Source organism: Oreochromis aureus, linkage group 6, assembly GCF_013358895.1.
Source record: "Oreochromis aureus strain Israel breed Guangdong linkage group 6, ZZ_aureus, whole genome shotgun sequence".
Taxonomy (NCBI): Eukaryota; Metazoa; Chordata; class Actinopteri; order Cichliformes; family Cichlidae; genus Oreochromis; species Oreochromis aureus.
Window position 1 is genome coordinate 29,501,994 of NC_052947.1, and position 13,865 is coordinate 29,515,858.

The 13,865-nt window shown below is 38.0% G+C and overlaps 1 protein-coding gene across 1 annotated transcript in view; it reads left to right on the forward strand.

The window, feature by feature from the left end:
* Positions 1 to 13,865, forward strand: part of LOC116323508 (zeta-sarcoglycan) — a 168,688-nt gene that overhangs the window by 98,409 nt on the left and 56,414 nt on the right. Inside the window, exons 5-6 of the mRNA XM_031743855.2 lie at positions 2,883 to 3,005; positions 5,277 to 5,349. Of these exons, the coding sequence (XP_031599715.1) occupies positions 2,883 to 3,005; positions 5,277 to 5,349 (196 nt within the window). The remainder of the gene's footprint in view (positions 1 to 2,882; positions 3,006 to 5,276; positions 5,350 to 13,865) is intronic.

Here is a 13,865-nt window from a genome sequence, read left to right on the forward strand (position 1 = left end):
AGCAGAAAAAAGTTACACTGAACACACAATACATCTGCCATATTATTTAGCTACACCACATCACTTTTCATTTGCATAAAATACATCCGCTCAGGAGAGGTGTTTCTGCAAGCTATCGCTGCCAGTCTCTGTCAGTCTTCCAAGCGATCATTTGAATTAAATAAGCTCTGGTTACTTTGTCTCATCATCTTGTTGCTGTAGAGCTTTAAGTTGACTATAAATGTTTTTTTCTTTTCTTAATAGGTTTGAAGTCAGCATTAATGCCATTGGGTGCATTTATTGTTTCACTTAAACCAAACTCTTCCGGCAAACTCTGCAATCTCATCTGTCATCTCAACACTGTCAGAAAATGTTTCGTACTTTGATGCAGTCATAAGAAATCTTGAATCGTATCTTATATACCAGTTTTCATGCAAAGTTTATGCAGCCAATTTCCTGAATTTCCTCTTCTGTGCAAACTGCCATTTAAAGGTCTTGAATGAAACTGTTACACTGGCTATTTGTCAATTGCTGTTTTCACCTGTAAATAGACTTTATGTAACCTCAATTATACCTCGATATTGTCTTTAGCAGTGCAGTGGCACCAGCAAAGTCTGTCAGGAGCGTCAGCAGGTTCCTTTCATTTCCTTTTCACTAAGTTTGGCCAAGTTCTCACCATCACTAAACTTTCCCATCTCCTGCAATTTCAGAATCCTTTATTCACCCCTACTGAGAAGACTGTGAATAAAACACAAATCTCTGGAAATATGCTGACCTGCGCCCATACTGGAAATCTGCACTACAAGATGTATTATAGAGCAAGAGCTGAAGAGCCAAAGAGAACTAGCTAGATGCCTGAGACAGCAACTAGCACAGCACATCTCCAATTTAAACTAGCTTCATTTTCTCTTCATCTTTCCGTCTCAAACATAAACCCTCCTTTTTCTTCCTTTGATTCCTCTCTCAGCATACGTCTCCCACCTCTAACTGTCAACTTCCCTTCTATCTGCTACGTCTTTGCATATATTTGTAACACACTCATACACACCTCACTTTAGCGTGAGCTTTTGACAACACAAATCTCAATTGCTTTTTCACACAGTCACTGGAGGAGTGAGAGGGTTTAAGGAGATAGAGCTGGACAGGATAAAGGCAGTCAGAATGAGATGAGAAAAAGAACTTAATCCCAGATTGATAGGTGCTAATAAAGTTTGATTATGACTGACAAGGCACTCTGACTTTCTAATTGACACAAAATAGCCGGGCAGCCTAGACAGTGAAGAAAAGGGATAGAATGAAATGGAGAGAGACCTCTTTATAGATTCAGCAAGGATGGAAAGCCATCCAATCACAGGCCAAATCACAAAATCACCTGAATAATTACCTACCAATTAATTGTCAACGTTTTACATGTCTATTAAAAAGCCACTATATAATCAACTTTTTAAGTAGCTTTTTGATTTATTTATTTATGCTGTTGTTTCCTCATTATTAGGAACACTGTCTTTTTTTAAAAATTGTGAAATGTTACCACTAATGTTCAAGATTAGAAATCATCTTTATCTGGGCAGCATAGTATATGCTGCCCACCTTCTTTGTTACATTACATTAAGTCAGTACATTGATGAGTAAATGCTTTTAAATGATTCAAAGTCTGTATAAATGGAAACATGCATGTCACTTCACAGCTGGGTCCTAAAAGGATAAATAAGAGTGGAGAATATGTGCATCTATACAGAAAATCTTGCATGGGTACAAACGTTTTGGACACTGATGAAATAGGAGAGGTAGTTATTAAGATGGTAAACTGAAGCTAGACTGAGCAAAGAGTCAATCAGTGACATATATGTCTCGACTCACATTTCATATAACTTCTGTATCGAATGTGAAGAGAAATAAGAAGTGTTTAACTTTAGTCCCGATTTTAGCTTTAAGTTAGTTTTTGTGCATGAAATTAGTGAAATGAATCTGACCATGCTCTCAGGTGAATAGTGTTGTCATTATTTTGGGACGCTGTACAGTCTTAGACACTGTAAGTGTCTCAGTAAACTACAGAGGGGAGTCAAGTGTTTACAGATTTTAAATGTCACTTCATGGAAATCCTTTCCCAGCCAACCCATGGATTGGGCTGGCAGAGCACTTCAGCCTTGAGAAAACCAAACTCTGCTTTAAGACCATGGCACCTGAAGAAGAAAGCGGCAAACACACAGGGAAGCAGAAAAAAAGGAATGAGAGGTCACTCTGCAACGACTCACTTGAAACTTTAATACATAACATACCTATAGCGAAATGGGACACAGCAGTGTTTGCTTCATGTGATTCTCACAGCACATGTTCACTGTTCCGATCCCCTACCCACACAAACACACACACACACACACACACACAGATGTGCTTAATCAAGGTGAAGGTGAGCTAGTAATACAGGTCTCTGCTGTTAAAACATAGCAGCCTGGATTGGATTAGGCTGTACTCACACTAGTCACGGTTTCGTTGCACCGTTCCCAAGCATAATGTCCCTCCTACCCACTACCCACTAGCCTGCACTGACATTGCATTTAACATTCCAAGCCTGCTGCAGTTTGTCTTATTTTCGCTCCCCAGATTTCACTCCACTGAGTTTTCACTGCCGCTCCTTTCCCAATGTGAAAAGAGCATTGAAATCCTTTCTCTCTTATGCACAAGAAGACCTCTAACCAAGATGTGGCTATTCATATTGTAGAAAAGTGTTGTTGCTTATTGCAAGACAAAACTTGGAGATTTTCTGGTTTAAAGCTCAAATCACTTTGGCTGCTCAAGCTAAACTGACGATTCTATTAGGTACTTCAGATATATGCAGAACGATACCAGATGCTATGGTTTATGTGCTTTTATGACACGTTCTGTTTTTCCCACTGTCTCAGGTTCAGAAATGGTGGAGGCTCAGTGTCAAAGGTTTGAGGTGAGGAATGCTGATGGAGAGAGAGTTCTGTTCTCTGCAGATGAAGAAGAGATCACCATCGGTACTGAGAAACTCAAAGTCACAGGTAGGGTTACACAAAAGCATAAAACAAACATTAACATCACTGCACCTTCTCCCCACCTTCTATAACATACTAAATGTAAAGTGTACAATTTGAAAGACTCCCATACATGTTGCTGAATTCATAAGGGACTCATTTCTTTTATTTATTTTTTTCATGCTTATCTTCAGTAGTGGACAGTGAATTCAAACTTATTCATGTTGAGTAACAAGGTTACAGGAATATACACACATACAGACACAGAATAAGCAGTTAAACAGAGTGCTGTTGATGAGTGCAGCCAAACAAGTTACGGGTCAGCAAGCAGAGCAGCTTTAGCAGAGTTGAGAAAGAGGCCAGTGCAATACAGTAAAAAATAAATAAATAAATTATAATTAAAATAATGACACAGACAGAAGGGGAAACGAGGCAGATGGATGAGAAATATGTGATATGGCATGTAAGCATCACTGGGGGGAAAGCAGTTCGCTCAAAGTGAAAAATGGAAAAAGTGAGAGGAGAAAATACTCTTGCTCTAAATCATCTATTTGTCTCTTTCTCATTTATTCGTTTGTGTTCTCTCAATCATTGGAAGTGAGAAAATCAAACGTAAGCTGACAGAAGACTATGAGTCCGCTCGTGTCTGTTCACATCTACACTTTGTATGTAATACAATATGTACTCTCAAAGGTTTTTGAGTGTATATTGCTACGAAACCACAAATTCAAACAAACTACTCACACCTTAGCACACGTACATACACACTAACCTGGGTAATTTGTTCATTAGAGGCTCTCTGAAGGAATAAGGGTGCAGAAGAACAAGGGGAGGGTGAGGAGATCGAGGTCTATAGGTCACTGTTGCTGTCATTTGCTGTTTGAAGGAGGTGAGCGAAAAGAGCGTGGATAGTGAAAAGAATACAAATATGGGCGCATCATTTATTCAGCTCAGGCACTGAGCTCTGCCGGGTTATGCTGTGCTACTGTTTAAATTTTAGATTTATAGATTGATGTATTTTTTTTAATGAAGATAGATCATATTTCCACATATCGCTGCTTTTTGCAGTAGCCAGGTGTAAATAGATAATGAATCAGCCAATGCAAGCTAATACCATGGCAGCAAGTTTGGAGTGATATCGAGCTTATCCTTGGTTGACACGTGTGAACTGTAAACCCAGTATGAAAAGTTGATTTCAGCTCTGCTTTAAAAATACTTCAAGGATTGTTGTGTACAAGAACAAGTGTCACCAAACAAGCTCATAAAGTTTTCATGAGAGCAGAACAATAGTAAAAAAGACAGAGTAGCAATAATATGGAAAAGTAATATTAGCCAAAAGCTGTGGCATGGTTGAATAAGTTATAAACATCATAGAGAGACACAGTCAAACAAGAGAACACAAAGCAAGGTTTGCCCTTATCTGCCATTTTACCTGTTGTTTCATTTACTTGGCAGTTCATAGGCATAGTTCAGTGTTCCCTGGAATGAACCACAGAAAGTGAGATTTAACTGAAAAATACAACAGTACACAATAACTTCCAAGTGTAGCTCCTGTGAGGGTTCAGTTGCAGCTTTTTAGAGATGTAGGTTCTCATCCTACCTACGGGACCTCTTTGAATCTTCTGGAATTAAACTTGGCATATGCTGCTTCAGTATCAAACAGTTCAGACTATGCAGTTTCTTATCTGTGTGCCTGCCAATGGGAAAGATAGCCTCATGCGGTATTAAATTTGCAGCAGTGCTGAGATTCCAACATGCTGTCTGTGGTCTCAGCAAGAGCCAAAAACGAGCATCTGTTCACAGCTGCAAAGGTGGCTACTGGACACGGGGGGTTAAACATTGCATTATGTCAGAGTCAACCTTTTCTTAAGAGGAAAAAGCATGCACATCAATTGCATGCTTGCATATATTTTGCATCAGGAAATTTTGTTTTTGGAGGAAAGTAATGCCATATGGTTATTATTGTCATTAACATGCAGTATTAGAAAAATACTGCAAACAGAGAAAATAGATGGTTGAGATATAATTAAATACTTTAAATTGCTTTGTTAATAAGAGAGAAATATGACGCCCGTGGTTAAAATGTTTTAAACATTAAGTCAACTCTGATTTTCAGCACAAAGAACACATACTTCTTGACAGTGACAACCCAATGGTACCTTGTTTTTGAAGGAAATTGTGTTTCTGACACAGAATATCTTAGCACCCTGGCATGCATTTGAAATGTCTGCTGTGTTTAACACTCAAAGGTTCAGTGGTTGCTTTCCTTTTTGTAATTCGTTCTCATTCTCTCGACAGGAAATGAAGGAGTAGTGTTCAGTCATTCTGTAGAGACGTCACATGTAAGAGCAGAACCTTTCCAGGACCTAAAGTAAGTAGTCTAAATAATTTTGTGAGCATGGATTTGTATGGGTGTGTGTGTCAGACAAGGAGACTGGTACATTGGTCCACTTAACAAGTTTCCCTTGTTAATATTTTAGTTGTGCTTTATTATTCATGAAGTCTATGTTCTTGTGAATAATTTCTGAGATAGTAACACCACAAATAACAATTTAGTGAAAACGTGGTTTTAAGTAAAAACTTAAGTGGGTGCTTTAGGTAGCCAGTCCTGCTCTACAGCATGCACATGATTTTAAGTAGTATACAGCAGAATGATGTATGCTGTTGACTGATAGTTTGTCAGGGCTTATGGAGGAAACAAAGGCCCTTTGGGAGGCAGTGAACAAGGCAGTGAATGGACTGTTTCTCTGAAACAAGCACTGAACACATGTAGCGCAGGGTATATCCGCTGAGTTTATTATTGCATAGAATTTCAAAAGATAACACTGATGGTGATGATGATGATGGTGAAATTTAAATCTGAATGAAAAAAGGTTTTGTTAACCTTAACTGAATGATTATATGAATATGTAAATACCTTTCAAAATGTTATTTTATTTTGACTTGTTGGGACTTGTTAGGGCTTTTTTCCCCCAGCTCGTTCTTTACATCTCCCTGCTAAATAGTCAGTTTTAGTTTGTATAAGCTGGAACCACAAAGCCAAACAACAAAACAAACAAATCAAACCAAAAAGAACAGGCTATAGGGTTTGTTGTGTTTATAAAAAGTAGAAGGGTCATTTGTAAGACACGAAGTAAATTGTTTTTTGCTCAGCTTTTAAATTACACTCAATTACAGTTTTACTGCAGTTAAGGTAAAGTGTCAATGGTGCTCGATCCTTAATTAGGTACAGTATATTGCTATTGAACCACCTTGGCAAATACTTAGAGTATTATTATATGCTGAAGAGGTTTCACTTAAAATAATTCTGTTTTGGTTTTGTGACAGTGGATTGAGTGTGTTACATGAAATAGCATAATGGAGTTAGACGGTAAATTAAAGAAAAGAAACAAGGTACATTGTTGGACCTTGGACCATAGTTTTGCTCCTAGTATGTTGCACAGATTTTATTATGGTCAATTACACAGCAGAGGATAGCTGAAGTTAGTCTAATTCACTGCTGCTTCTAATAATAACTGAGTTGGGTTCAGTATTTTCAAAAACATGATTCAAAATTCAAATCAGTAAAAGAAAAAACAAACTTTACGTGTGAGACAATGACAGACAAACTAAACACAGTGATCAGAGGGAAGTGAAATCCAGATCACAGCCGAGGTAGAAAAGAAAAAGAAAACAACACAATGCCAGAAAGCAATTGCACTTCACACAAAGACATAATCTGGCAAGTGAGAGATGGTAAACGGAGGTGATGCTGCAAGGACTAATCAGTGAAGTAGATGGAGTTGAGTGGAGAGAAGGGGCAGGTCAGATGACTGGTGGAAAAGACAGACAGCTGGGAGTGGCAAGGTCTGAAATGACAAGAGAGCTAGGTCACTGGAGGACACAAAGCACACTGAATGATTGACTAACTGAATGGAAGGAAAACTAAAATGGTGTCAAGCTTGAGTGTTGGTCACTTTGCCACTGCATTCGTTTGGGTCACACCAGCTAACTGTGTACCTATGTGCATATCTTTTTCTCATACACTCCTCTGAAATGAGTTTTGGGTATTTTTAAGGGGCATGATGCATTTTTTTTATTACTAGTGTCTTAGCCTCATTTGGGAATTGTCAGACAGGGTTAGGCTGAAGGGGCTTTTTGCCAGAGAGGAAAACACAAACAGAGGGAGAAGGTGAAAACGATGGAGTCAGGGAGGACTGATGTAAACTGAGGAACAGATAAGGCATGGTGGAAACAAAGATGCTCTGAATGCTCTATACAACAGAAAGGGTTAGAGATTGTGGATGAGATATAATTGACTGGACAGATGATGTCGGAAGGAAAAACACTGAGATTAGACATTAAATAGGATAGATAGTGGGTAAAAATGGCCAGGTAGGGGTGATGAAGAGGGCAGTCAAAAGATACAAGAAGAGCAAGAAAGAGGACAGAAGAGGCTGGAAGGGGGAAGAAATAAAGAAATGCAGGAGGTGAGGATGGAAGTCAGGCTGTAGAACAATATATAAAATCAAACTGGCTCTGACACAGAGACTAAGTTGTAGCAACAGCAGATAATAGGATACAGCAAAATATGCAAGCTTTTAGTGAGTGCAAAAGAATGACCTTTCTTTTACATTAAAAGTATAAAGAAGTTAGAAATACTGAAGCACAAGAATCAGACTAAGAGACCAACTTTTAACTGAAAAAATACCTGACTGGAATGTTTTAAATGGCTTAAAGAATAAGTAGGGATTATTAGAACAGCAAATAGGAAAAGGGCTATTGTCCCATTCTTTTCTGATATAGGATTCTAGCTGCTCAACAGTCCTGTGCATTCTTTACTGTATTTTTCTTTTCATAATGCACCATTTTTTTTATGGTGAAAGAGCTGGACTGTTGACAGGTCAACCACCTGTTGGTAATGCAGTGCAGCCTTGAAACTTGTCCATACAGATTTCTTTAGATTCTGTCTGTCTTTTGAAGAAATTATGCACCATAGGTGGTGAAATAATCAAAGTCTTTGTAATTTTACATTGAGGAACATTATTCTTTAATTGTTCCAATCTGTTGATGCATTTTGTTGCAGATTGATGAACCTCTGCCCATCTTCAAGTCTGAGAAACTTTGCTTCTCTAAGATGTTCTTTTTATACCCAATCATGACCTGCTGTTTCTTTTCAGCACCATTAAGTTTTCTATATTTTTTTGTTTCCCTATCCCAACTTTTTTGAAACATGTTATTGCCAACATATCAATCAAAATGAAGTAATATATTTCATGAAAATGTCTCAGTTTAAACAGTTGATGTTTTTTCTGTCTTCTGTTGTAAATAAATCATTTTATGCAGTTAGCAAATTATTACATTTTATTTTATTTGCCTTTGGCACAGCTTCATAACTTTTTGGAATTGGGTTTGTATTTTGAAGAATATATATATCACCATAAATGAATGGATAACTCTTTTTCACATATTTTCTCTTTTTTTTAAACCACAAGGGTTTCCCCTTGATTGATTGATTTTTTTTTCTTTCTTAGGATAATTTCAAGCAAAAAATATTTAAGGACTAAAGAAAGTTAATGTTCTAGAAAAAAAGTGAAGTTTTGAAACAAAGACAGCGATATTAAAGGACTGTGGGATATATATATATACATTTGCTTATTAAAGAATAGTTGGATGAAAAGCAAATGTAATACATGAAATAGGGTCCCATATAGTCTCAGGGATCAAAAGAGAGCAGAGGAGATAGATCAGTGCTGGAGAAAGGTAGATTAAAAGGAGTTAGCTTAGATGAAGTAAACTGAGAAGTGATATAGGGAAGTTTGGAGGTTAGGTGAGGATAGAAAGGTGCTGAGAAAAGGAGGCGTGAGAACACTGGGTCAATGCAGACGAATAAGACGATGAAGTCTGTGATGAAGGTGAAGGAAAAAGAAAGTAAGCTTAGCATGCCAGTATATGATATTAAAATATCAGCACAAAAAATGTATTTGGGCAGTTTAAACAGACAGACCGTATCTAATTAGCATGATAGACGTGACAAAATGAGAACAAATGAGCACTTTTAAGAAACACTTAATGTATTAGTGTTGCTTGAGTGACCTTGTCATCATCAGTGTCACCTTAGTACAGTACAATATCAATACGCTGATGCTAAAAACAATTAGCACATACAGTACATTTAACTCTGTATGCAAATACAGCAAAATGGCATTACTCACATACGATAACACATATGCACTTAACAAATGTTAGCACGGCATTGAAAGCACAAAATAAAAGGCAAACCACTCGTTAAAGTGCCTAATTTTTATACACACATATGGCATGCATGAAGTGAAACCATTTATCACCCTTCACACAGCAGTGCAGCCATATGAAAGCATAGACTACCCTTTGCATCTACTGAAGGGTTAATGGAAGTCAAAGAAAAATAACACTGAAAAAAGGGTGATTACATGCTTCAAATAATACCCCTCCCCCAGTCCCTCCGTCCCATCATTAGCTGTCAAATGGTAGGGAAAGAAACAAATTGCTGGAGCACAGAGGTGTATTCAATATAAGTCGATCTTTTAGATTACTGGTGGATATCAACACAGAAAGAGTCTCTATTCCCAACTCTTTTTTAAATTTTTTTTTTTTTCTTATAAATCATATTTTTGTCCAAATCTTCACATCCTAAATATGACCCCCACCCCAACACTCCCACCCCTTCTTGTTATGAAAAGAGAGTGTTATGCAGTGAAGGTAAATGGGACATGTAATGAGTGGACTGAAGTCCATTTAAAGCTAATGATCTATCTTAGCGTTTAAGAGCAGGACAGGGAGAGACGTAAAGAGGGAAACCTTGAAAAAATATGGTACACACTTTACATGATTAAGTGCAGGTCAAAAAAATCCCTGTCAATAAAAGGAGAGTATCTGCAACTATTTGGTATATAACCTCTGCAAATTAATATTTTACGGACACACGTAGTTTTCTATGAGTAACTTAGCTCCTTTGGACAGAATGACAGGACAGCAGAAACAAAAATAGGTTAAAGACTGGATGAAACACATAGCATCAAGTTGGAACATTCAGTGTGTGAAAAGGCTATTGACAGTTTAAAGAACTGCTCAGTTATATAATTAACATTCTACATCTTGAAAAAGGAAAAAGTTTAGCCATTGCAATCCATTACTGAGCCACACTAGAAGTAACTGTTAGTAGACTTGACGTTATGGAAAGTACCATCACAGTGACCACAGCAGAATGCAGTTAAGATTTCTGTCTGTGTTGTTTGCTTCAGGAGGCTTTCAGTGGATAGCAGATGTGACTGCAGCTAGAGAGACAACATACAAGAGCAGGAACTGGGTTATGCTAGTGGTACAGAAACAAAATGCTCAGAAGTCTGCCTGCCAGAGAACATTCAAGGAAAGCTATGCCGTGTGTTTTCAAAGCCTCTAGTGTGTTCACCACTCTAAGCCATGTTCAAACTGCTTTTCCACTTTAAAGTGTATGCGGCCGCAAGGCAAATGGAAAACAGTTGCTTTAAAAAAGTGCTGTGCCTGGCATCTTTTTAAGCAGCTCAGTTCAACATCTTATAAAAGCATTCATGACAGTGATTGACTAAATACCATGAAAAAGGAAGTTGGGATTGACAATTTGTATGCAGCTGACAACAACAACAAAAACTGAAAATGGAGAAAGTAGCTGTAGAAAAAAACTAGTGAATGTTTTGGGGGGGGGGGGTTTTCTGACGGGAGCGCATTCACTGTAATGTGGGAATTTCTAAATGTTTAAGAGTTGTAGCTGGTACAGTTTACTGATAGAAGCAACGAGTCACTGTGATAAGAAAACTGCTTTTCATTATCAGCACAGCATGTAGCTGAGGCAGCGCTTTACCTATGAGAACCACAACAATACGAGCACATCCCTAGATAGATGAGAGCATTTGCCACAACAAAACAAGGATGGCTATGTAAAATGGCTGAACTGTAGAACGATTGTTGACAATAATTATTTTTCCTTTTCCTTTCACCAGTCAAATATTTTATATTTCAATGAGTCAGTATCTGTAATCAGATGATCACATGTATCAGTACTCATATTAGAAGACTCTTTATATCACCAGCATTTTGCAAATGTCACTGTGTTGGAGGTATTTATGTTAAATGTAGGATGGTGCACACTAAAAACACTTGTCAGTAACAGATGCATTCACCATAGAAAATGCATAGCTTTTCAAATTTTGCTATTTTGCTATTTTGTCTTTTTATGTCTGTTAGCCTTGACCCAAGGATTCATGTTTTCAGCAAGTCTGAGTGACTTCATTCACAAGGTATGGTCAGTAGTTTTTGTTAGTGGGATATCTCTGCAACACTTATTAGGAGGAAATGGTCTTATATCAGGAGCAAATGTCCACTGGCACTCAAGTAAGAAAAGATGTGAAATTGCAGGGAACGATTTAAAGAAATGTTTTCACATAAAAAGACCAGGTACAGGTCAAGTAGAGATAAAGTCTAAATCACTGTGGTTGTAGTGGTCAACACTTCATTGTATACGGTGCTATTGTTTCCTTTGTATTACTCAGAATATAAAGTAACTTGAGGCAACTGTTGTGATTTGGTGCCATATAAATAAAACTAAATAGAATTGAAATTGTCTGTCTGAGCAAGGCTTTTATCAAACCAAACAGCCGTCAAGATCAAACCTATTTCTTTGTACTTTACCTTTCACATGGTACTTCTCTATTTTGTCATGATCCTTTCTGGTTTTGCTGTTGTCCACTGGGATTGTCACATCTATCACAACTGAAATGTTATGCTCCTTGTCAACTATCACTATCTCTGGTTGGGTGACCAGCAGCTACTTGTGTGTCTGGAGATTAAAGTCCCACAGGACATTGGCCAAAGGTGGTTCAGAGGTGACTCTCACCGGGATTTGGGGACTTTGAAACCACAGATGTGTCTATTCTATCCCAGCCACCTAGCTGTGCCTCTAAGTGTATACTGTCCCAGTTTGCATCTTATATCCTTGTATATGCTGGATAGTCTCCGGGGCACTTTTGCACAAACTGCAACTTGGGTTCCTTTTGGCTTTGGAAGACTCTGGCCTCTAGTGGTTAGGGCCTGTTCCTATGCTGCCTTGATCAAGGCCTCTGTGCTGTCCTTTCAGCTATCCTTAGGCACTCTAGATGAATGAGTACCTGCTGTTAGCAGCCCACCTATTGGTGCTTTTCATCATTCATGGCATCTTTTTCAGCCATTAGGCATGGATCATTTTAGGTCCCAGTGTTGTCCAGCTCTTCTAGTAGAACTGGACCAGTCTACATGCTACCCAGGGAGATGTACTGGTGCCCAGTTCATTCTCAGCCAATGGTCAAGTGGTTTTTGTATCCTTGTCCTTGTGCTTTTGCTGTAGACGGTCACTCCAAACCTCCCTGTCTGATTTTTGTTGGACCATTTATAGTCCATCACATAAAAATGATCAGATGCCTCACTTCATGCGCCCCAGGTGCTATTGTTAACGATGTAAACACCTCTGTCCCACAGCTGCTTCATCAACATTCCTCAGTCCCCACTGTTGTGGTGCATGTTGGCACCAATGACCAAAATTCAATAAATGTCAGTTTTATTAATATAGCATCACATCACAACAACAGTCGCCTCAAGGTACTATATATTGTAAAGTAAAGACCCTACAATAATAAAGAGAAAACCCCAACAATCAGACAAACCCATTTGAACAAGCACTTCATGACACTGGGAAAGAAAATCTCAGTTTTATCAGGGACAGGGCAAAAAAGACATACAGTGAAAAAGGTGAATAAGGGAGAAATGCTCAGGGCATCATGGGAGGACTATTGCAGCGCAAGTAAAGGACATTCTGCAAATACCACACCAGTTTTCCACAATTAACAACAAACCAGCAAGCAATCCTTAAATACTTACTGCTTTTGTACACATTAAACAAATGAGTCATTTCTTATTAATGACACCCTCATTAGTAATAAACTGGCTTTTATCCCTCTAATGGAAACCTGGCTTGATTATACAGGTAACACAGACCTGACTGAAACAGCGCCCATTAGTTATATACATAAAACAGTTGTAAGTCTGTGTAATTTCGCAATTGTCTGAATTTGAATAATTTAGGTTTAATAATTAATTACTTCTATCTCCTGCTGTATTAATCCTTATTATATATTAGAGTTTTGTAAAATCATTTGATTTTAAACATGTGACTGAACCCACCCACACAACAGGTCACCTGTTTATGTCACAGTTAAAAATGTTTTTTATCTTTTTTATCGTTAACTCAGTTTCCCTGGGTCTTTTCCCGTGTATTATGAATAAATATTCTTTTTTTGGGTACCGGTACTGGTTTTATTTTGTTGTATTTATCCGCAACACCTTACAAGCCGGTCCGTGTAAATATTGTCTGACATAAACCGGTTTGTGCCACAAAAAAGGTTGGGGACCACTGTTCTAAATGTTGCCATCTCTGATCATCATTGGATAATTTCAGAAGTATCTTATTCATTTGTGAAAATAAATACCTCATCAGAAGTAGTAAGAAGTAAGTATTTGTATTATCGTACGGCCCACCGTACAACATAAAGCACCTTGGGGCAACCGTTGTTGTGATTTGGCACTGTATAAATAAAAGTGAATTTAATTAAATTGAATTGAAAAGTAATACCAAGATTCTTTGCAGATGGTTTGATACTGCTGCAGAGAGGACTTACTTCCTTATTAAGGCTGTCAGGCCAGTTTAAAGACATCCAATTAGTAATATCAGTGAAGCAGTCAGTGAGGTAGAAAAGGCTGTCCAGGTTGTTAGGCTTAACAGAAATGTAGAGTTTCATATCATCAGCAAAACACTGGTTAGAAACACCACTGAAGATGTTAAGTGGATGACCCACTGAAAAC